Genomic DNA, 23,250 nt, shown 5'->3' on the forward strand with positions numbered 1-23,250 from the left:
AGAATGGAATGGAATAGAATAGAGAATGGAACAGAATAGAGAATAGAATAGAATAGAATAGAGAATGGAATGGAATAGAATAGAGAATAGAATGGAATAGAATAGAGAATAGAATAGAATAGAGAATGGAATGGAACGGAACAGAATAGAACAGAACAGAACAGAACAGAACAGAACAGAACAGAACAGAATAGAATAGAATAGAATAGAATAGAATAGAATAGAATAGAATCCATCTAAATGGTGATTTGCACTCAATTTACCCTCACCACAATCCAACACAGTAGCTTGGATGGAGAGAGAGTGAGTGACTGGCTCAAAGTCATCCAACTTGGGGCTCGTGAATCCCTTGTCATGCCTTGTCCTGTATAAGACTGCCAGGCAGAGCATGTTCCTAGGTCCATTCTTCTCTTACTCCCTGCCCCAAGGTCACTCTCTGTGCTCCATCGTGTGATAAGAGAGTGAGCAAACAGAGTGAGATAAAGGGAAAGGGGAGAAATAGGTGACAGTGGACTTTAATTATTAGATTTATATCCGCTTTTATTTTGTGCCACTGAAGGCAGAGTACATAATACTCTCATCTCCTGTTTTCCCCATCACTGCAACCCTGTGAGGTGGGCTGGACTGAGTCGGAGTGACTGGCCCAAAGTCACCCAACCTGCTTCTGTGCTTAAAAGGGAACTAAAACTCACTGCCTTTCACTTTCTAACATAGCACCTTAATCACAAATTAGGTGGAAAAGTGTGTGTGTGTGTGTGTGTGTGTGTGTGTAGGAAAGGGAGTATATATTTTGTGTGTGTGGATGGGTGAATGAATAGAAGGAAGAAAAGGAAGATGATAGATAGATAGATTAGATAGATAGACAGAGAGAGAGAGAGAGAGAGAGAGAGAGATTGATTGATTGATTGATTGATTCAATTTAATAGGGGTACAGAAGAAGTTTAATATGAAAAGGGGGATTAACAAGAGCTCACTTAGAAAAAAAATCCTTTTTTCCTTGGGTAGGAATTTTCAAGATGCCGTTAAGAAACATGTGGAATGGGGGGGTGTCTTAAAATGAACCCCCTCAAAGCACTCTCCAGATTCCCATGTCCCATTTCCTTAACATGCAGATTAGCCAAGGTGAAACTAATCAAGCCTGACCTGATTTAAACTTTAATGGGGTTATGTACTGTTATCTCCCACCAATCCTGCATTGAGAATGCACACCCATGGGCAGAATTGCTGAGAGAGAGAGAGAGAGAGAGGGAGGGAGGGAGGGAGGGAGGGAGAGAGAGAGAGAGAGAGAGGTGGTGCAATTGAGCACGAGAGATACGGTGATGGGGAGGCGAGCTCTGTGCACAATAACACACTTGCATATTAGTATGTATATAGGACCTTGACGGGTTGGTTTTTTTTTGGTGCTGTCCTTTTGTGTGCACCTTGGAGCTCGCCGCCAGTCGAGTAGCTTCAGCAAAACGACATGCAATGAGTGAGATGAAAGAATGCAAAGGAGCAGCCGCTGAGGAGGGGCAAAGCCCCCCTCCCTCCCTCCAAGGAGCAAGGGAAGAAAAAGGCAGGCTGGATGGATGCTGGTATCTGGCTAGCTGGCATGAAGGAGGAGTGGGGGGGGGGAAGTACTGGCAGGCCCCAGCTCCGCCTCTTTTCTCCCCTCCTCCTCGTGCCCGTGCGCTGGAGCCGAGGAGGAGGAGGAGGAGCTGCTGCTGCTTTTCCAGGCTGGGTAGGATCCGGGATCCCGCTCGGGTTGGTGGGAGACCTTGAGGGCAGGCGGGAGGAGAAAGAAAGCGCGGCGTCCAGCGGAAAAGAGGAAAAAGGGGGGGGGGAGGGAGGGAGGGAGGGAGAGGAAGGGGCAAAATGCAGATGACCAGCGGTAAGCCAGGGAAATTGGAGCCTCTCCCTGCCCCCCCCCCCAGCATACTGGGTGGAGGCATTGGGAAGGAATGGTGCATACGGATTTTCTTCTTCTTCGTGGGGCGAAGGGGAAGAAGGATGTGAACGACAGCAGGTGGGGTTGGGGTGGGGGGAGAGGCCGGCATTTACCTGCGGCCCTCCCTGGCGAAGGAGGGGAGAGCAGCGTGGGGGGGGCAGGGGCCGAGAGGGAGGAAGAGACCCCCCCCCCCAAGAGGGAGTGACAGGGCATCCCTGTGGAGTGGACGAGGATTAAGGGCAAGGAAGAGGAGGAGGAATGCGGGGAGGATGCCTGGGCTGCAGGTGGGAAGAGGAAGGGGGCTGGGCAGAGGAAGGTGGAGTGTGGAAGTAACTGCCAGGTGGGGAGGAGGAGGAGGAGGAGGAGGAGGAGGGATTAATATACCTCCCTTTCCCTTCCTCATCCCCCCCACCCCAATGCATTGCCATGAAAATTATGGAAATATAGAGGAGAGAACAGCCCTGCAACTGGTTACGAGAGAAAAAGCTGGTGCGGTGAGCAGATCAGCACAGGTTTTTGGTTTTTGTTGGGGTTTTTTTTTGGGGGGGGGGTTTGTGTGGGACCAGGCTTAAGGGGGAGTGAAAGGGGAATATTTGTAGCTCAGGGTTGAACTGAGGGGGGGTCCTTGGTTTTTCTCGCAGACGCTTCGTGAGCCCAAACTAGGTAACGTCAGTGGAAGTTTGGGAAGCAAAGAGAAAAATCATAACATCTAGGCAGGCGGTCAGCCGGAAGGACATCCAAAAGGCCGAAGAAATAACTTGGGTGTGTGTGTGTGTGTGTGTTTGTTTGTGTGTGTCACAGTGGGCTTCAGAATGGAGAGAGGTAGCAAGCTTTGGACTCCAATGGGGAAGGGCGGGATCTGCTTGTTTTCCTGTCCAAGGCTGTTCCGGATCCCTAGATCACACTGGTAGGGGTGAGAGGTCGGTTCCCAACTCTGGCCTGTGAGGTATGGAATCCCGTTTGTTTTATCCGCTTGAGGTTATTTCGATCCACGAGACTTGGACATTTGAGAAGCTTCCCCAGGTCTGGTCTCAGATTAAATCCTCATCCTCCATAGCCAGCGGGGCCAAGATCCTAAGACAATTGGGGGGGCAAAAAAAAAAGTATTTAATTCTGAGGAATGTTAGGAATAGTGTTTCTAAACCTCTCGCCTTCTTTACCTCTCACCCACGAGATCAGTCATGATTTAACGGTAGCACACAGTGCATTTGAACTGTTGTCTATTTTTTTTTTAAAAAAAGAGATTTTGTCTGAAATGATGTAAGGTCTCCTGCCTGATATTCTGTTCTTTATTAGCCAGGTAAAAAGCAAATGTTTCCACCTTTTTGCAGACGGGACATCCTTTGTAGGCCACGTGGGACCTGAGCTTTCCCCTTTTTTTTTACAGTGGCCGGTTTCATGCTTGAGGTTAGGGGTGCCACACACGTAAAAGAAGAAAGAGATTGTGATATGGCCCAAAAGCTTTTTTTTTTTGAACAGACACCTTCCTATGAAAAAATAAAAATCTGAGGTTCCAATTCTAGTAAAAATAAACGAATATATATATATATATTTCTTCCCTGAAACACTTTCTCAGCCTTGCAAGTTCCATCTCAAATGTTGAGTTCCATTGCTATAAAAAAAAAGTAATCCTAATATTCCTGGATAATATCCGTAAACTTTCTGTTCCTTGCTTCAACATCTTTTCTGTAAATTCTCTAACAATGGACACTGCAAGGACACTGGTTTTACAGTTTTGAGTAAACTGAGTGACTTTGTCTTAAGAGCAACATTTTTAGAACTCTTGTTCCTGCTATTTTCAAATGCAATGGGCAGGAAAACTAGACGGAGTTCTGCTAGTAAGATTTGCAATAGTTCAGCAAGTTTCCAGTAGTTCTAACATTAGTGATTAAAAGCCCCAAATTTCCTCCCAGCAGTAGAAATTAAGAAAACCTGTGCTTGAAAATCTTCTGTTCTCTTCTTCTGTTGGTGAACTTTGTGATAATAATAATAATAATTAATAATAATAATAATAATAATAATAATAATAATAATAATAATAATAATAATAATAATAATGAGGAGGAGGAGGAGGAGGAAGGGACCTTGGAGGTCATCTATTCCAACCCCCTGCTAAGGCAGGAAACCCTATACCATTTCAGACAAACGGTTGTCCAGTCTCTTCTTAAAAAGCTCCAGTGTTGGAGCATTTACAAATTCTGGAGGCAGGTTGTTCCACTGGTTAGTTGTTCTAACTGTCAGGAAGTTTCTCCTTAGTTCTAGGTTGCTTCTCTCGTTGACTAGTTTCCATCCGTTGCTTCTTGTCCTGCTTTCAGGTGCTTTGGAGAATAGCTTGGCTCCCTCTTCTTTGGGGCAGCCCCTGAGATATTGGGTCACTGCTATCATGTCACCCCTCACCCTTCTCTTCATTAAACTACACATACCCAATTCCAGCAGCCGTTCCCTATATGTTTTAGCCTCCAGTTCCCCAATCCTCTTTGTTGCTCTTCTCTGTACTCTTTCTAGAGTCTCAACATCTTTTTTACATCGTGGTGACCAAAACTGGATGCAGTATTGCAAGTGTGGCCTTACCAAGGCATTGTAAAGTGGTATTAGTACTTCACGTGATCTTGAAACGGAGAACAAAGTAGATTTCAGAAGTAGTATATAGCTAACTTTGATTTTTTTTTAAAAAAAGGGACTATTCATTTATATTATGTTTTCTCCCAGAATTCATTCAAAAAGTCAGAAATAAAATTCAGCCCCTATCAAGTTAAAATACACCATTTTCAATACTTCTGCTTGTATTAACTAATTTTCTGCATGTGGAAAGATGGTACATATGGGAGAGACCGTGATTTTTTAAATTGCAGGGCTTATTAGCTTTTCGTGTCCCAAATTGTCCATGGAAGCTAGATAAGATACAGTTATATCAAAGCCATCATTTCTACAAATATATTTAGTTGGATATAACTTCCCTGCATTGAGCATTAATCTCTTATGTATCTACAGGTAGTCCTTGACTTAACAACTGTTCATTTAGTGACCGTTCAAAGTTGTTGTTAGCTGCGAAGTCGTGTCCAACCCATCGCGACCCTATGGACAATGTTCCTCCAGGCCTTCCTGTCCTCTACCATCTTCTGGAGTCCATCTAAGCTCACGCCTGCTGCTTCAGTGACTCCATCCAGCCACCTCATTCTCTGTCGTCCCCTTCTTCTATTGCCCTCGATCTTTCCCAGCATTAGGCTCTTCTCCAGTGAGTCCTTCCTTCTCATTAGGTGGCCAAAGTATTTGAGTTTCAGCTTCAGGATCTGGCCTTCTAAAGAGCAGTCAGGGTTGATCTCCTCTAGGACTGACCGGTTTGATCGCCTTGCAGTCCGAGGGACTCACAGGAGTCTTCTCCAGCACCAGAGTTCAAAGGCCTCAATTCTTTGGAGCTCAGCCTTTCTTATGGTCCAGCTTTCACCGCCATACATTGCAGCTGGGAAGACCATAGCCTTGACTATACACACTTTTGTTGACAGGGTGATGTCTCTGCTTTTTAGCGTGCTGTCTAGATTTGCCATGGCTTTCCTCCCCAGGAGCAAGCGTCTTTTAATTTCCTGGCTACAGTCCCCATCTGCAGTGATCTTGGAGCCCAGGAAAATAAAATCTGTCACTACCTCCATTTCTTCCCCATCTATTTGCCAGGAATTGAGAGGGCCAGATGCCATGATCTTGGTTTTCTTAATGTTTAGTTTCAACCCAAGTTTTGCACTCTCCTTCTTCACCCGCAACAAGAGGCTCTTTAGTTCTTCTTCGCTTTCTGCCATTAGAGTGGTATCATCTGCATATCTTAGGTTGTTGATGTTTCTTCCGGCAATCTTAATTCCAACTTTTGATTCATCTAGCCCTGCCTTTCTCATGATGTGCTCTGCATATAAGTTAAATAGGCAGGGCGACAGTGTACAGCTTTGCCGGACTCCTTTCCCAATTTTGAACCAATCAGTGGTTCCTTGTCCAGTTCTCACTGTTGCTTCTTGGCCCGCATATAGGTTTCTCAAGAGACAAATAAGATGGTCTGGTACGCCCATCTCTTTAAGGACTTGCCACAGTTTGTTATGATCCACACGTTCAAAGTTAACAGCACTGAAAAAAGTGACTGTTTTTCATACAACTGCTGCAGCATCCCCATGGCCACATGATCAAAATTCAGACGCCTGGCAACTGGTTCCTATTTATGATGCTTGCAGTGTCCTGGGGTCACGTTGATCCCCTTTGGTGACCTCCTGACAAGCAGAGTCAATGGGAAAGCCAGATTCACTTAACAACCACGTTACTAAATAACTGCAGTGATTCATTTAACAACTGTGGGAAGAAGGGTCATAAAATCGGCAAAACTCTCTTAACTAATTTTTCAGTTAGCAACAGAAATCCTAGGCTCAATTGTGGCCGTAAGTCGAGGACAGCCTGTATATCTTCAGGGGAGGGGGGAAACATTTCCTTGCCTTCCTGTTTTTCTTGATGTATACGTATTATGCAGTCCAGATTTTATCTGTGATACTATAAATCGGAGAATATTGGAAAATCTTCGAGGAACACATTGGCATTTGCAAACATAGCTGTTTGTAGCCCTTGCTGAATTTCTCATCCTTTCTTTGTTTGAATGACTCACACAAGAAAACATCACACAGATTCAATAATAACCAAACAGGTTGGGGCAGGAGAGCAACAAAAATTGGAAAAGAAAATAAAGGGGGAAAAAAACCTTTGCTAATTATGACAGCATCAATTGTGTTGTAAAATTATTATTTTTTTTGGGAAAATTGCCATTTTTCCTAAACAATAGGCAGTCAGCATAATACGTCCATAGCTGTCTATAGTGGCCTGTTCAGAAGTTTTTGCTTCTATTTTTTAGACCCTGAGGAATGAACTTTTGGATTACCCATAGGGCATTATAATGTAATAAACTTGATATATTTGGGAGATTTTCCTCCTTTTGTTTAATAAATCAGATGACTCTCGTTTGTTCAAAGAAGATAGGGTTCATAATCAAATTGTAGAGTTATAGTAGAGGTTCTCGTATATTAGCATCAGATACTGGAATAAACACTTGGCAGAGATCATGAACAATCACTAGTCCTCAACCATAATTAAGCCCAAAATTTCTGTTGCTATGTGAGACATTTGTAAGTGAGTTTTGCCCCATTTTAAAGCTTTTCTTGCCACAGTTGTTAAATGAATCACTGCAGTAGTTTTTTTTTTAATCCCATTTATATCCCGCCCTTCTCCGAAGACTCATGGCGGCTTACAATTTTAAGCACAAATCAATGTGCTTAGCAATAGCCTTCATTCTATGTACGGTATATGCCTGCTTATTAGGGCTTTCGCCCCCCCAAGCGGCATTATTACAAAGTCAGCTTATTGCCCCCAACAATCTGGGTCCTCATTTTACCTACCTCGGAAGGATGGAAGGCTGAGTCAACCTTGAGCCTGGTGGGATGCGAACCTGCACTAATTGCAGGCAGCTGGTGTTACTTAAGGAGGCATTAGCCCACTGCTCCACCAAGGCTCTTCAAGTTAAGTTAGTAACCCGGTTGTTACATGAATCTGACTTCCCGGTGGACTTCCAGAAGGTCGCAGATGGAGATCGCATGACCCCGGGACACACTGACCATCATAAAAATGAACCGGTTGCCAAGCATTTGATTTTTGGTCACGTGATCATGGGGAAGCTGCAAAGGTCGTAACTGTAAAAAAAAAAAGAGCATAAGTCACATTTTTCAGTGGAGTTGTAACTTTGAACGATCCCTAACTGAACTGTTGTAAGTTGAGGACTGCCTGTACTTAACTTACCTGAGAGATTCAGCAACTTGATTTGGGATCTTGTGACCTCCGTATGTTATTTAGAGCATTTTTGGTTCTTTGAAGAAATTGAGATTGAATATAGAATTCTCAGCACTGAATCATTAAAATGTCCAGCAGCTCCCAGGATTTTGGTGGGAAACGATCATGGATATTAAATCCATATCATCCTTTAAAGCAGTGTTTCTCCATCCTGGCTACTAGAAGATGTATAGACACCAACTCCCGGAATTTCTTCGCCAGCCACACTGGCTGGGGAACTCTGGGAGTTGAAGTCCACACCTCTTCAAGTGGCCAAGGAGTTGACTTGAGAATTCTGGGAGCTGAAGTCCAGAATTTCCTCACCAGTCACACCGGCTGGGGAACTCTGGGAATTGAAGTTCACACATCTTCCTGTGGAGAAACACTGCTTTAAACTATTAACGTTCCTTTACGTTTAATTTGTCTATTTCAATAAGATGCTCAGGTTGGCTTTTATTTTAATTTCATGTTGGTTTAGTCGGCTGCTTGGTGCTTCAGGACAGGCCTCTTGACAACTTGTGATTTACTAGGTAAAACATTAGTCGTGATCTAAATTATAGGATTGGCCAGATTAAAAAATAAATAAATCTCCCTATCTCTTTTTTTAAACAGTCCAAAACAGGCAACCAAAATGGAAGAAGGGCTTCTGAATCCCTAGCTGGGACGCCCGCTGTCTTGGATGGAAGAGCGGTGTCTGTAGGCTGGCTCTGTTTTTATCTGATGAGCTTATTTCATTGGATATATAAGCCTGACTGCTTGGGGAAACCGCAAATCTCATATTTGGTCAAGGTCTCCATTTGTCCTATAGTTTTCAGACTGGAGGAGGAAGTCAACTTGTCCAACGTTCTGAGTGGAGATGGTAGAAACGAGACTTGGTCTACCTTAATTTCCTTTTCAGCAGAAGCTACTTGTGTAGGTGCCACAAATTTCTGCCTCATGGTGAGACACCGTAGAACATCGTCTTCTTTGATCTGCGAAAGCTTGCTTGCACAATTTGAGCAAAGTCGCAAGCTTTCAAACGGCAGTGTGCGTGATGCACAGCCTTTGACATAATTGCCGGTGGCCCATTTTTCCCCTCTAATGACAAGAGGCCGTGTGCTCACCTAATAAATAGCAAAACATCCACACATGAATATACCGCACTAACAAAAATAATGGGTAACTCTTAAAGAGAAGTCTGAGATTATAATTCAAGTTCATCAGCTGCATTTCTAGGAACTGTGATTTGTGTTGCCTTTTTTCTTCTTCTTGGTGAGCTCAGCCTTTATTTGGGGGGCATTTTACACGACAGTGAGCCCAAGAAGTAATTCCGGCCATATACCCTTTTTGCGATTCTGGATACAGCAGAGAACATATGCAGGCAGAAATCAAACCAAGATACACCAGAAGTCAAGTTTATTGCCATACCAGAGTTTGGAAAGCATCTGTTTTGCAGGATCCAACTTGGGTTGGTCTTTTGAATCCCGAAAGATTAAACCTCCAGTCCCGGTGACCAACCCAGATTGGATCCTGTAACACGTATATTTGCCTTCATTGGTGAGCATATATTTTAAAATGGTGAGGCACAGATTAAGTCAAGTTATCTTGATCGAGTGCCTGGAAGTCTACAGAGGTTAATGCCAGTTTGAGCTTTTGAGACTTCGTTCGAAATCGGACTGCCGTTACTGAAAAGCTATTCTCCCTTATACAGGTGGTCCTCAATCTATGACCACAGTTGAGCCCCAAATTTCTGTTAAGTGAGTTTTGCCCCATTTTATGCCTTTTCACAGTGGTTAAGTGAATCTCTGCAGTCGTTACATTAGTTAGCACGGTTGTTAAGTGAATCTGGCTTCCCTGTTGACCTGGCTTGTCAGAAGGTCGCAAAAGGGGACCGCATGATCCTGGGACATTGGAGCCGTCACAAATAGGAAATATGTTTGAGTTTGGATCATGGGGATGCCACAAAGGCTGTAACTGTGAAAAATGGTCGCAAGTCACTTTATTCGGTGGCTTTGCAGCTTCGAGCGGTCGCTGAACGAACTGTTGTAAGTCGAGGACTCCCTGCAGTTTGCTTTTGCATTCTTCCAACATTTTTCCAACCTCCCCGCCTAGACTAAATCTCTTGAGATTGGTTTCCCATTCAGATCCAGCCATGCTTAGGTGTTTTTTGTTTTTTTTGTTGTTGTTTTTTGAGATAAACTGGTGTTAGCTCGGTATTTCTGTTTTTATGACATTTAGGGCTTTGAAAGTAACAGCAGTTAATGTAGAAACCTTTTTTAAATTAGGTCCAGAAACACTGGCAGCTGTTACTGATGTCCCGTGTATCTGTATCTGTGCCAGAGCTGGCTCAGGAATTCTGGGAATTGGAAGTCCACAAGCCGTCAAAGGGCCATCGTTCCCTACCCCTGATCTATGTAAATCTTTAAAAAGGGGCTCCTGTCATGCATCCTGGGGTTCCCATTATGTAATTGGCTGATCTGCTTTTCCTGCAGTTTGTAGTGAACTTGCTTTGAGGAAGTGAGAAGTAATAGCAGTGAAATTGCTGGTTCAGTTCAGAGACGCAACATCTTTGCTGGCTCCCAAACATCCGAACTATTTCCTCCTCTTACGCAGAGCCGGTAGCTTAAAAATACAACATTTATTGTTTTTTTAAAGGGGGCAAACACATTTCTGGGGTTGATTTAATTCAAAACCAAACAACCCGCGACCCACTGGGGTTATCGTTTCAGAGGTATTTCCTTACCAGATTCTTCAAGGCCTTCCAACAGTGGCAGAGCTTCTAATGTCGGTGCAAAGTTTTAAAAATTCTTTCAGAAACGAAGAACTTCGAACGTACACTCTTCCCGGGACAGATTCAGAGATGTAGCTGCCTAGAAAGTAACCCTGGTTGAACTGTGGAACGCAGTCAAAACAGCCGCGCTGGAAATATTTTATGACTTTATCATGTCATCAAATGTTTTATAAAATTTGACAATTATGAGAGCCAGGGGGCCTTGATCTTCGACGCGTTCTGTAAGTTGGCCCATTTCCTTACAAGGCACCATTTTGCCCAGTTAAGGGTTACAAGACACGAGAGTTTTAGTAGAATATAGATGTGCTGAGTCAGCACCTGGAAATAGAAATATATCCTGGAAAGTGTTGTTGGGGTATGCTTCTCTCATATTGCTCTTCATAGAAAAGCACCCTGCCTGTTTAATTTTGGGTGGAATGAGAGTTTTTCTTTGTTGGAAATGACACTTCTTGTTGTTAGCTGCGAAGTCGTGTCTGACCCATCGCGACCCTATGGACAACGTTCCTCCAGGCCTTCCTGCCCTCTACCATCTTCTGGAGTCCATTTAAGCTCACGCCTCCTGCTTCAGTGACTCCATCCAGCCACCTCATTCTCTGTCGTCCCCTTCTTCTATTGCCCTCAATCTTTCCCAGCATTAGGCTCTTCTGCAGTGAGTCCTTCCTTCTCATTAGGTGGCCAAAGTATTTCAGTTTTAGCTTCAGGATCTGGCCTTCTAAAGAGCAGTCAGGGTTGATCTCCTCTAGGACTGACCGGTTTGATCGCCTTGCAGTCTAAGGGACTCGCAGGAGTCTTCTCCAGCACCATAGTTCAAAGGCCTCAATTCTTTGGCGCTCAGCCTTTCTTATGGTCCAACTTTCACTGCCATACATTGCAACTGGGAAGACCATAGCCCTGACTATACGCACTTTTGTTGACAGGGTGATGTCTCTGCTTTTTAGTGTGCTGTCTAGATTTGCCATGGCTTTCCTCCCCAGGAGCAAGCGTCTTTTAATTTCTTGGCTACAATGACACTTAGTGGGGACGTAGTCAAGATGCCTAGACTGCAATAGCAATAACACTTATATACACAGAGCTTTATAGCCGTCTCTAAGCAATTTACAGTGTCAGCCTATTGCCCCCAACAATCTGCGTCCTCCTTTTACCGACGACCTCAGAAGAATGGAAGGCTGAGTCAATGACATTGATAATACCGTGTTTCCCTGAAAATAAGACGGGGTCTTATATTAAGTTTTGCTTATTTTCCGGTTAGGTCTTATTTTCAGGGAAATACGGTACTAAATGCGTCAGTCTGGCTGACAGTCTTAACTGAGGCTTATTTTGGGGGGGTGGGGCTTACATTACGAGCGTCCTGAAAAACCATGCTAGGGCATATTTTCCGGTTTGGTTTTATTTTTGAGGAAACACGGTCACACTTAGACTTACATACCGCTTCACAGAGCTTTACAGCCCTGTCTAAGCAGTTTACAGAGTCACCATCTTGCCCCCGACAGTCTGGGCCCTCCTTTTACCGACCTCGGAAGGATGGAAGGCTGAGTCGGCCTTTATCCGGTCAGGATCGAACTGCGGGCAGTCGGCATACTTAGCCTGCAATACTGCATTCTAACCACTGCGCCACCCCGACTCATATACAGATTGTCCTCGACTACAGTCGAACCCCAAATTAAGTGATTTTTGCCCCATTTTACCAGCTTTCTCGCTACAGTTCTCCAGTGAATCCCTGCAGTTGTTAAATTATTAACACTGTTGTTAAGTGACTCTGTTTCTCCCGTTGACTTTGCTTGTTAGAAGGTCACAAAAGGTAAAATCACCTGGCCCCAGGACGCTGCGACCGTCATAAAATGTGAGTCGGTTGCCACGCCTCTGGAATTTTGATCGCGTGACCCTGTGGATGCTGCAGCGGTTTTGAAGTGTGAAAATCGGTCATAAGTCCCTTTCTTTTTTTTTTGGAGTGCCGTTGTAACTTCAAACGGTCACTAAGTGAGCTGTTGTAAGTCGAGGACTACCTGTGTCTTCTTCACGCAGCTGATGATTAAGCTGTCATTCCCGACCGACCGCTTCCTTGAGTGTCCTCAAGACACTCAAGTTTTGAAATCGCCGTGTTGAGCAACAATTCTAGTTGTAGGAGGAATGAGTAGAAAAGGCCTCGGTTTCCATCTCCTGCTTACTAGCACCCATAACCGTCTGTGAGAAACAAAAGCTGGAATTGAAGGAGCCCAGGGCTAATGAGGTGAGATGTTCTTAACCCATCCTTTCTTCTTTTCCAGCCCGTCCCGGACAACGTGTGCCTTCCTTCATGAGGCGGAGCCCGCTTGATTGAGACTCTTGGAGAAAGGAAGAGTGCTGTTGGCAAAAGGACTTCTTCGTCACCTACTTTCCCCAGCCAGGGAGTTAGATTCTTCTCCTTCGGTCATGGCTGACCCCATCATGGACCTCTTTGACGATCCCAACCTCTTTGGCCTGGACTCATTGACCGATGAGAGCTTTAACCAGGGCGCTCCAGACCCCATTGAAGAGGCCTTGGGGCTTTCCGGAGCGAGCCTGGACTCCTTAGCGGGGGGCTCCAAAGACCAGCAGGTTGCCCCTCAGACGGAGCCCTCCCAACCAGAGACCCTGCCCCTCCCCAACACGCAACCGGAGTCCGTGACCGATCTGCCCCAGCAAGATCAAGCAGGGCTCCTGCAGGCCCCTCAGGATCAGGAGGTTCTCAGCCAGGGCAACCCGTTCATGGGGGTCTCGTCAGCCACAAACACCTCAACGGTTGTGCCCTCTTCCTCAGCTGGCGGTCAGCAAAGCGCCGGGCCCCCTCCAGCCCCCAAAATCGTCATTCTGAAGGCCCCGGCGGGAAGCTCCATGACCGGCGCTCATGTGGCCCAGATCCAAGCCCAGCCCATTGGGGCAGCCAACGGGGGCAAAGTGACCTTCGCCAAGGTCCTGACGGGCACCCCCTTGCGGCCTGGGGTCTCCATTGTCTCAGGCAATGCAGTGCTGGCCACCAAAGTCTCCCCTGGAGCCGGGGCCCCAGCTACACTCCACCGTTTGGTGCAGCCCGGACGTCCCGTCAAGCAGCTAGTCCTGCAGCCCGTGAAGAGCCAAACCGGAGGGAACACGGGAGCTGCTCCTCTCAAACCTGCCGTCACCCTGACCTCGACGCCAGCCCAGGTGAGCATGCAGTTCTTGCAGGTGAGGATGCAGCAGCTTCGGGGTTCAACACTTGGGAACCTAACCTGGGTCTTTTCCAAGGACTTCCGATTCAACAAGGCTCGCGGTCTTGGTTTCCAGGGGAATTTGAAAAGGCAGATTAGGAGGAAACCCAGCGGAACTCTGAGCAGAGCAAGTGGGCTTATGTTCTTCTTGGGCAGGGGTGTCAAACTCAGTTTCATTGAGGGATGCATCCCTTTGGGGGCGGGGTGGGGGGGCACGGCCAGCACAACATCACTTGCATGGGGGGGAGGGGGGCGCCAATGTAGGGCTGGGCAGGATCCGGCTGTCACAATCACGTCCTCGGATAGAAGCAAACACGGAACTCCAGCAGGAACGTGTGACAAAACAAAGGTCGCTTTATTCAGCTCCAGTGGAAACAAAGTCGGCGTTGGTAGCACATCGCTCCCAACGCTTACATAGCCGTCAGGTACGAGGGCTCCGCCCTCACGCCACAGACCAACATCCGCCCACACATCCATATAAACCCTCCTCCCCCCCCATAGTTCCTTTTGCTGCTATCCCCTTTTCCTGCTATCTACAGACGCCATCCGCACGGGTGTGTGTCAACCCACCTCCCCGCTATCTGGCATGCCGCCTCCAACCAGGTAAGTACGCCAGGTAACCCCTACCCTGAACCCCAGGCGCCCAACCCCACCGCACCCGGCCACACCAGGGGATCCGCGCCCCAAACCACCCTCCGCAAACCCCAGGAAGTCCAGTCCCGCGCTTTGGAACAGCTGTTCAGCGGCAGACCTGGCAGGAGGGTCCGGTTGCTCAGCCGCGTCTGCCTGGGTCCCGGAAAGCAGCCTGCAGGCGGCCGAAGACCCAGGTCTCACCGGCGGTCGGCAGGCCTAGCAGGAGGATTCGTCTGGTCGGCCGCGCCTGCCAGCATTCCTGGAAGCAGCTGGCAGGTGGCCGAGGACGCAGGGAGCAGCTGGCACTCAGCAGGCTCGGCCGGATGGTCCGTCTGCGCAGACGCGGCCGCCCTGAGTCCCGGAAGTGGTTGGAGGCCGGCCAACGTAGAAGGATGACCAGGAAGGACGACAACAGCAGAGAAAACGGGCGAGCGACACGGCCACCCGGCATGGAGACTGCTCGAGGCCGGGGCGGAAGAAGGCGCAAGGCCGGTGCACGAGGCCGCCCCCCCATGGAGTGTCGGGCCCACGGGGCTCGACACCAGCAGTCTCCGGCGGAAGGGGAGCGGGCCTGGGGCAGGCTCCAGCGCCTGGTCCACCAGAGGAGCCTTGCCATCCCTCTTGTGCCACACGGGGCCCTGAATGGCGGCACGGGCAGTCTGGGGCCCTGGGTGGTGGAAGGCAGGCACCTTGTCCGGCCCTTGAGCCTCCAGGGTGCCATGACCCTGGAGCCCAGCCCAGCTTTGCTTCTTCTGCGTCCAGTGGGTCGGATCACGTGCCTTCCACCCCTAGTGCCTCCGCCTGCCGCTCGGAGGGCCAACCCAGCGGCCTCAGCGCTCAGACCAGAGTGTGCCGGCCAAGAGGCGGCTAAGCAGCCGGTGGGTCGGGGCTGCTGTTGGGCACCACCGGGCCCCTCACGCTCGGGTGGGCCAGGGTGGCAAGGGCCAGTCCCTCACCCTCTCCGGGGCAGCCCCACGCGCTGGAGGTGGGCCCATCGTGGGCCAGATCCAGCCGCGGGCCTTGAGCTTGACATGTCTGTTCTTGGGTGGGGGGGGGAGATTCCTAATATCTCCCCTAGTTGGTTTTTCCTACATTCTGATGGCAACCTTGCTTGTCAGAGAAAGGACAGGTGGTCCTCAACTTGAGCCCAATATTTTTTTTTTCCTAAGCAAGACATTTATAAAGAGAGTTCTTTGCCCCCGTTTGACGACCTTTCTTGCCGTGGTTGTTGAGCGAATCACTGCGGTTGTTAAGCTAGTAACACGGTCGTTAAGTGAATCTGGCTTCCCCCGTTGACTTTGCTGGTCAGAAGGGGATCAGTTAAACCCTCCCCCCGAGCATACTGCCTGCAACGGTCATAAATAAGAGGCAGATGTCAAGCATCTAGATTTGGATCACGGGGCCATGGGGATGCCACAACAACCGTAAGTGTGAAAAACGGGTCATAGGTCGCATTTTTCCGTGCCGTTGCAACTTCGAACGGTCACGAAATGAACTGTTGTAAGTCGAGGATTACCTGTAATTTGAGATTTACTAGGAATACAGAAACGGAGGCAGTTTGTTTTTTCCCCCCTGTCTGTATAATCTTCCCAAGCGCTCATGTAGTCGGGATCATCTTTTGTGTGTGTGTGTGTGTGTGTGTGTGTGTGTGTGTGTGTGTATGTATGTTAAATGCTTGTTAACTATTTAGATTAGGCCCCAAACAAGGGACAAATCTTTATTTCCTGTTTCGGCCTAACCGAAGGCCATCTACAGGCAGTCGTCACAACAGTGACAGCTCATATTTGTGTTAGCAATCTAAAATTTACACATATATGTGTGTGTGTGTGTGTGTGTGTATGTATATATATGCATGTATGTATGTATATATGTATGTGTGTGTGTATATATATGTAGGTAGGTATGTATATACGTATATATACATACGTGTATATACATACGTGTATATACATACGTGTATATATATACATACGTGTATATACATATGTGTATATATATACATACGTGTATATACATACGTGTATATATATATATACATACGTGTATATATATACACATACGTACACACACACACACACACACACACACACACACACACACACACACACACACATATATATATATATATATATATATATATATATATATATATATATATATATATATATATATATATATATATATATATATATAAAATATGGGACATTTGCATTCCTTAAAGTCTGCTGTTAAAATTTTAGCCTGGTCCTCCTCTTACCTGCTAAAAAATATAAAGCGTCTTCCCTGTTAAGTAGTAGAGGTAGCGTCTTCCCTGTTAAGTAGTAGAGGTAGGATTGTAACCTCATAGCAGCTGGTATAGAAAATATGCAATGGGTCCACCTACCTATACAGGTGGTCCTCAACTTACGACCAGAACTGAGCCCAAAATTTCTGTTGTTAAAGTGAGCCGTTTGTTAAGTGAAAAGTTTTGCCCCGTTTTGCAATTTTTCTTGCCGCCGTTGTTCAGTGGATCCCTGCACGTCGATAAGTTACTAACCCGGTTGTTAAGTGAAGCTGGCTTCCTTCGTTGACTTTGCTTGTGAGGAGGTCGCCAAAAGGGGATCGATCGCTTGACCTTGGGGCACAGCGACCGTGTCATAAATGTGAAACTGGGGGCAAGCACCTGAATTTTGATCGCGCGACCCACGGGATGTTGCAAAGGCCGCACTTGGGAAAAACGGGTCACAAGTCACATTTTTCAGTGCCGTTACAACTTTGAACGGTCGCTAAATGAACTGTTGTAAGTTGAGGACTTCCTGTATCCTGTCAGTCAAGGATGTCAGCTGGTAGCAGGGTCTTTTCTGCAGTGGCCCCTGCTCTGGGAATTATCCTTTCCTCTTGAGATTAGAATGGCCTCAACCCTTGCTCGCCGTTCATAAAACTCTTAAAAAACCTGGGTGTTTTCCCCGAGCCTGGGCTGGTCGGTGTGCTGAGGGCCCTTTTTCTTGGATTTATGGTTCACTGGCTCGGCAGCTTTTGCTGCTGTGAATTTTTATTTTGGATGAAATACAGGTAGTCCTCGACTTGACAACCATAACCGAGGCCAAAGTTTAAGTCAGCAAGACTTGGCTTAAAAACAATAACTGTGAGAGGGATCTAGTGGAGGATCGCTTGACTATGAGCCAGCAATGTGCAGCAGCAGCCAAAAAAGCTAACACAATCCTAGATTGTGGGTGCTGTTGAGAAATAAAATAATTTTAGGATTTGAAGAGCGTGGTCTGAGGTTTGGATGGCATGGTTTTCTGTGGTACAGTAAAGTTAATGTTGGTAGAAATGTTAAAAACTACTGTGTTAAAGGTAAAGGTTCCCCCGCACATGCGTGCTAGTTGTTTCCGACTCTAGGGGCCGGTGCTCATCTCCGTTTCAAAGCCGAAGAGCCAGCGCTTGTCCGAGGACGTCTCCGTGGTCACGTGGCCGGCATGACTGGACGCCAAAGGCACACAGAACGTTGTTACCTTCCCACCGTAGTGGTCCCTATTTTTCTACTTGCATTTTTACGTGCTTTCGAACTGCTAGGTTGGCAGAAGCTGGGACGAGTAACAGGCGCTCGCTCTGCTACGCAACACTCAGGTTTCGATCCGCCAAACTGCCGATCTTCTGATCGACAAGCTCAGCGTCCTAAGCCACTGAGCCACTGCGACCCATATTGAGAGTACGGAATAAATGTGAACGCAGAATGTTCCCAAAAACTCTTTTTATGTGTCTTGTGCTATGTTTATTTTTTCAGACTAGAAACGGTAGGTGCAAAAATAGTTAACTTAGGTAGGATATAAGGTACGCGTATAGGAATATAAAATGAAATCCAGAATAATTGGCTGCAGAGCGATTTACTTTTCAGTGGATTTTGTACGCACGGCTAAGAAGAAGATTCAGCCTAAGATAACAGGACAGACATTTGGAATTGAACAAGAGGCAGAATATGGAATTGCATTCTGTACAAATGATGAACGTGTGATGCCCAGAATGTATAAACTCTCCATGAAATATGAAATGGAGGAGAAAACGGGCTGAGAATTTTGGACATAACGTATTGCTGAAACAGTGGGAAAACCTGTGCTTGAGATGATTGAAATCCCCACATTATTATAACTTGAAATAGAATGTCTATAAATTATGTACTGTTGGTATATGACTCCAGAAAAATTAGCCAGAATGTAATAAGGGTACTTCAAATTTAGGTTGGAAATACGTGCAACACAAAGGGTCCTTTTGTGATGCCTGGTGAACTTGTAAAAAAAAAAAAGGTTTCCAATGTATACACTGTTACAAAAAACATTCAACTGAAACCTGACCTTTTCTTGTTGGGATTAATGGACAAACACCTAGAACAAAAATTATTTTTTATATATGTGATCACCGCTGCAAACAACGGTATGCACAACAATGGAAAGATTCTAAAATACCCACCACGGAGGAACAAGTTGGTGAAGATGATAAAACTCGCCCCAAAAAAATGGTAAAAAATAATTTGTTTGCCAGGGGAAACATCAACATTGCATTTATTACTGACTGGAAACTGCTCATACAAGTAGTCCTCAATAAAGGTAAAGGTTCCCCCGCACATGCGTGCTAGTCGTTTCCGACTCTAGGGGCCGGTGCTCATCTCCGTTTCAAAGCCAAAGAGCCAGCGCTTGTCCCAGGACGTCTCCGTGGTCATGTGGCCGGCATGACTAGACGCCAAAGGCGCACGGAACGCTGTTACCTTCCCACCGTGGTGGTCCCTATTTTCCTACTTGCAATTTTACGTGCTTTCGAACTGCTAGGTTGGCAGAAGCTGGGACGAGTAACAGGCGCTCACTGTGTTACGCGGCACTCGGGATTCGACCCGCCAAACTGCCGACCTTCTGATCGACAAGCTCAGCGTCCTAACCCACTGAGCCACCGCGTCAATATACAACCCCAGTTGAGCTCCAAATTTCTGCTGCTAAGTGAGACGTTTGTAAAGTGAGTTTAGCCCCATCTTACGACCTTTCCTGCCACAGTGGTTAAGTCATTCTGGCAGTTGATAAGTTAGCAACCCGGTTGTTAAGTGAATCTGGCTTCCCCCATTGACTTTGCTGGTCAGAAGGTCACAACAGGGGATCGATCACGTGACCCTGGGACACTGCGACCCTGATAAATACGAGTCCGTTTTGAACACGTGACCATGGGGATGCTGCAGTGGTCCTAAGTGTGAAGAAATGGTCATAAATCACTTTTTCCCAGTGCTGTTGTAGCTTCAAATGCTCATTAAATGAACTGTTATAAGTTGAGGACTTCCTGTAGACTTTTTGTTCAACAAAAAGTATGAACTTGTGATTTATGGATGTAAAGATGAAAAAGGGTAGCTTATGGAAGTAAAAAATTATGTAACCTGAGAGAGAGAGAGAGAAGGGAAAATATCAATGCATGTATAAAGGTAAAGGTTCCCCCGCACATGCGTGCTAGTCCTTTCCGACTCTAGGGGCCGGTGCTCATCTCCGTTTCAAAGCCGAAGAGCCAGCGCTTGTCCGAGGACGTCTTCGTGGTCATGTGGCCGGCATGACTAGACGCCAAAGGCGCACGGAACGCTGTTACCTTCCCACTGTAGTGGTTCCTATTTTTCTACTTGCATTTTTACGTGCTTTCGAACTGCTAGGTTAGCAGAAGCTGGGACGAGTAACACTGTTACGCGGCACTCGGGATTCGACCCGCCAAACTGCCGACCAGCGTCCTAACCTACTGAGCCACCGCGTCCCTAATGCATGTATAACCATTGTCAAAAAGACTGGAAGCTGTTTCCTATAATATTTTTATTTTTGTATTTTCTTACTCACTATTTCCCCTCATTTCCTTTGGTTCTTGTGTAATACTTGTATTGCTTTTCGTCTTCTTAACAAAAGAAAATTCAATAAAAATTATGTCCATTATGGAAATTCTCAGTCATCCAGGCCATAGCTTTATCCCAAAGGTGCTTTTTTCACGAGGCAACTGGACTTTCTTGTTTTTCTTTGAAGACGTTTCGCTTCTCATCCAAGAAGCTTCCTCAGCTTCAGAGCTGAAGAAGCTTCTTGGACGAGAATTTAATTTAATTTAATTATGGGACTTATATGCCGCCCTATCTCCCGAAGGACTCAGGGCGGCTAACAACAATAAAACAACAATAAATACAAATATTAAAAGAGATTAAATTTACAAAGCCCCACTAAAAACCAATAATTAAAACAAAATTAAAACCCCCGTCCAGGTCGGCCAGTTGGAAAAGGTATGTCTTTAGGTCGCGACGAAAGGACCGGAGATCTGTGGCCATCCGAAGTTCTTGGGGGAGCTGATTCCAAAGGGCAGGCGCCCCAACAGAGAAGGCCCTCCCCCTGGGGGTCGCCAGCCGACATTGTCTGGCTACAGCACCCTGAGGAGACCCTCTCTGTGTGAGCGCAAAGGGCGATGGGAAGTCGTTCCCGGCAGCAGACGGTCCTGTAAATATCCCGGGCCTAAGCCATGTAGGGCTTTATAGGTAAGAACCAGCACCTTGAACCTCACCCGAAGGGCAACCGGCAACCAAGGCAGCACACGCAGGAGGGGTGTAATATGGGAGTATCGGGATGCTCCCATCACAACCCGTGCGGCTGCATTCTGCACCAGCTGAAGCCTCCGGGTGGTCTTCAAGGGCAGCCCCATGTAGAGAGCGTTGCAGTAATCTATACGGAAGGTGACGAGTGCATGAGTGACCGTACGTAAGGCATCTCGGTCCAGATAGGGGCGCACCAGGCAAGCCTGGGCAAATGCCCCCCTGGCCACGACTCCTATATGATGTTCTAAATTGAGTCGTGGATCCAGGAGGACGCCTAAGTTGCGCGCCCTATCAACGGGAGGCAACACCTCTTCCCCCATAACCAAAGATGGTAAATCTTGGACAACACGAGATGCCGGTACGTAGAGCCACTCGGTCTTGGCCGGGTTGAGTTGGAGCCTGTTCTTCCCCATCCAGATTCGTACCGCTTCCAGGCAACGGGACATCACCCTCGAGGGCATCACTGGGTTGGTTCGGAGTGGAGATGAAAAGCTGGGTATCCTCAGCGAAACGTCTTCGTAGGAAAACATGAAAGTCCAGTTGCCTCCTGAAAAAAGCACCTTTGGGACAATAAAAATTACATTAAAAAAAATAGCCAGTTCAGGCTGTGGTTCTAAAGCATTGTTTTTCAACCACAGCAACTTTTTAAGATGTGTGAACCAGCTCCCCAAATTTTCCCAGCTGGGTAATTCTGGGAGCTGAAGCCCGCCACATCTTAAAAATTCCTTAAGATTGTGAAACTTTGCTCCGAGGCCTATACCTGACTTGTTTGAAAGCTTCCCAACAGCGTTGTTGTTGTTGTTGTTGTTTTCATTTAAATAAAGGTGTTGCATTTCAAATTCCAAACCATCTGGGAGGCTACAGCCTAGCCTTTTCGGACATGCCCATATGTTCAAGCACAGGGAGATATTTTGCAGATTCCTTAGGCAGCCCTTTGCCACCGCCTGCTTCCCCTTAAGAGTTCTGTGTGCGTCATTGTGGGAAAGACGAGACCCCAAAGTTTGTGTATGTAGCCTTGGGATGGAGGGTAAGGAGCTGAAGTTTACAGTTGCAGGACTTTTACTGGCTGGGCTGCTCAGTCAAAGCATTCCGCTAAAGGAGAGCTTTTAAATTTGCTTTTTGTTGAAGCGAAGATGATAAGAAATCTCTTTGTGTTCCTCTGGCTTAGGCAGTGAAGCTGGTGGTAGGTGGTTGTTGTTGTTGTTGTTGTTTTTAAAGGGTGCCTGTACGTGTGCGTTTACGTGCACCTGCATACAGATAGCCCTCGACTTACGACAGTTCATTTAGTGACCTTTCAAAGTTACAAACAGAACTGACCGAAAGTGATTTATAACCGTTTTCCAGAGTTTTGGCCGTTGTGGCGTCCCCCCCCCCGTGGGTCATGTGATCAAAATGTGAAGGCTTGGCAACTGCTTCGTGTTAGTGACGTTTGCAACGTCCCACGATCATGTGATCGGACCTTCCGACAAGCAAAGTCAGTGGGGGAAGCTGGATTCATTTAACGACCAGGTTACTAACTTAAGCACTGCGGTGATTCACTTAACAACTGTGGGAAGAAAAGGCGCAAAACGGGCCAAAATTCATTCAACTGCTTCACTTAAATGCAGAAAGTTTAGGCTCAATTGTGATTGTAAGTTGAGGACTGCGTATGTATGTATGTATGTATGTGTATATGTATCTGTGTGTATATATATTCCGTCGAAACGTTGCTCTTATACCTTCAATTCTACGTGGGGAAAAAACCCGAATGACCAAAGATCTACGTGTGTGTGTGTGTGTGTGTGTGTGTGTGTGTGTGTGTACACAAACACAGAGAGAGCCACACAGACACATATACACACAGACACACATATACAGTGCTTTTTTTGTAAAAGAAAAAGGTGCCGGGAACTCACACATCATACAACCCACCTTGCCTACCCTACAAGGTTCCATCCAAAAAAGGTGCCGGAACTCCATTCTGGGCATTCTATGACAAAAAAAGCCCTGCACATATATATGTGTGTGTGTGTACACACATATGTATATGTGTGTGTGTATATATATATATACATACACACACACACATACACACACACACACACACACACACACACACACACACACACACACACACACACACACATATATATATATATATATATATATATATATATATATATATATATATATATATATATATATATATATATATATATATATATATATATGTAGGTCTAGAGTCTCGGGTTTCTTCCCACGTTCCTTTCATCTTCAGAAAGTTGTGGCGACGTTTCGACGAACTCCCATCCGTCATCATCAGGCC

General features: G+C 46.4%; 1 protein-coding gene across 5 annotated transcripts in view; it reads left to right on the forward strand.

The window, feature by feature from the left end:
• Window positions 1-23,250, forward strand: part of LOC308678232 (chromodomain-helicase-DNA-binding protein 8-like) — a 104,251-nt gene that overhangs the window by 12,011 nt on the left and 68,990 nt on the right. For 3 of the 5 annotated variants that reach the window (XM_081345284.1, XM_081345283.1, XM_081345286.1), the window contains one exon: window positions 12,806-13,721. In XM_081345284.1, coding sequence (XP_081201410.1) covers window positions 12,951-13,721 — 771 coding nt within the window. In that variant the 5' untranslated portion in view covers window positions 12,806-12,950. The remainder of the gene's footprint in view (window positions 1-12,805; window positions 13,722-23,250) is intronic. The other 2 variants (XM_081345285.1, XM_081345287.1) reach the window with 1 other exon arrangement.

The sequence above is a fragment of the Vipera berus genome, assembly GCF_964194415.1.
Source record: "Vipera berus genome assembly, chromosome: Z".
NCBI lineage: Eukaryota > Metazoa > Chordata > Lepidosauria > Squamata > Viperidae > Vipera > Vipera berus.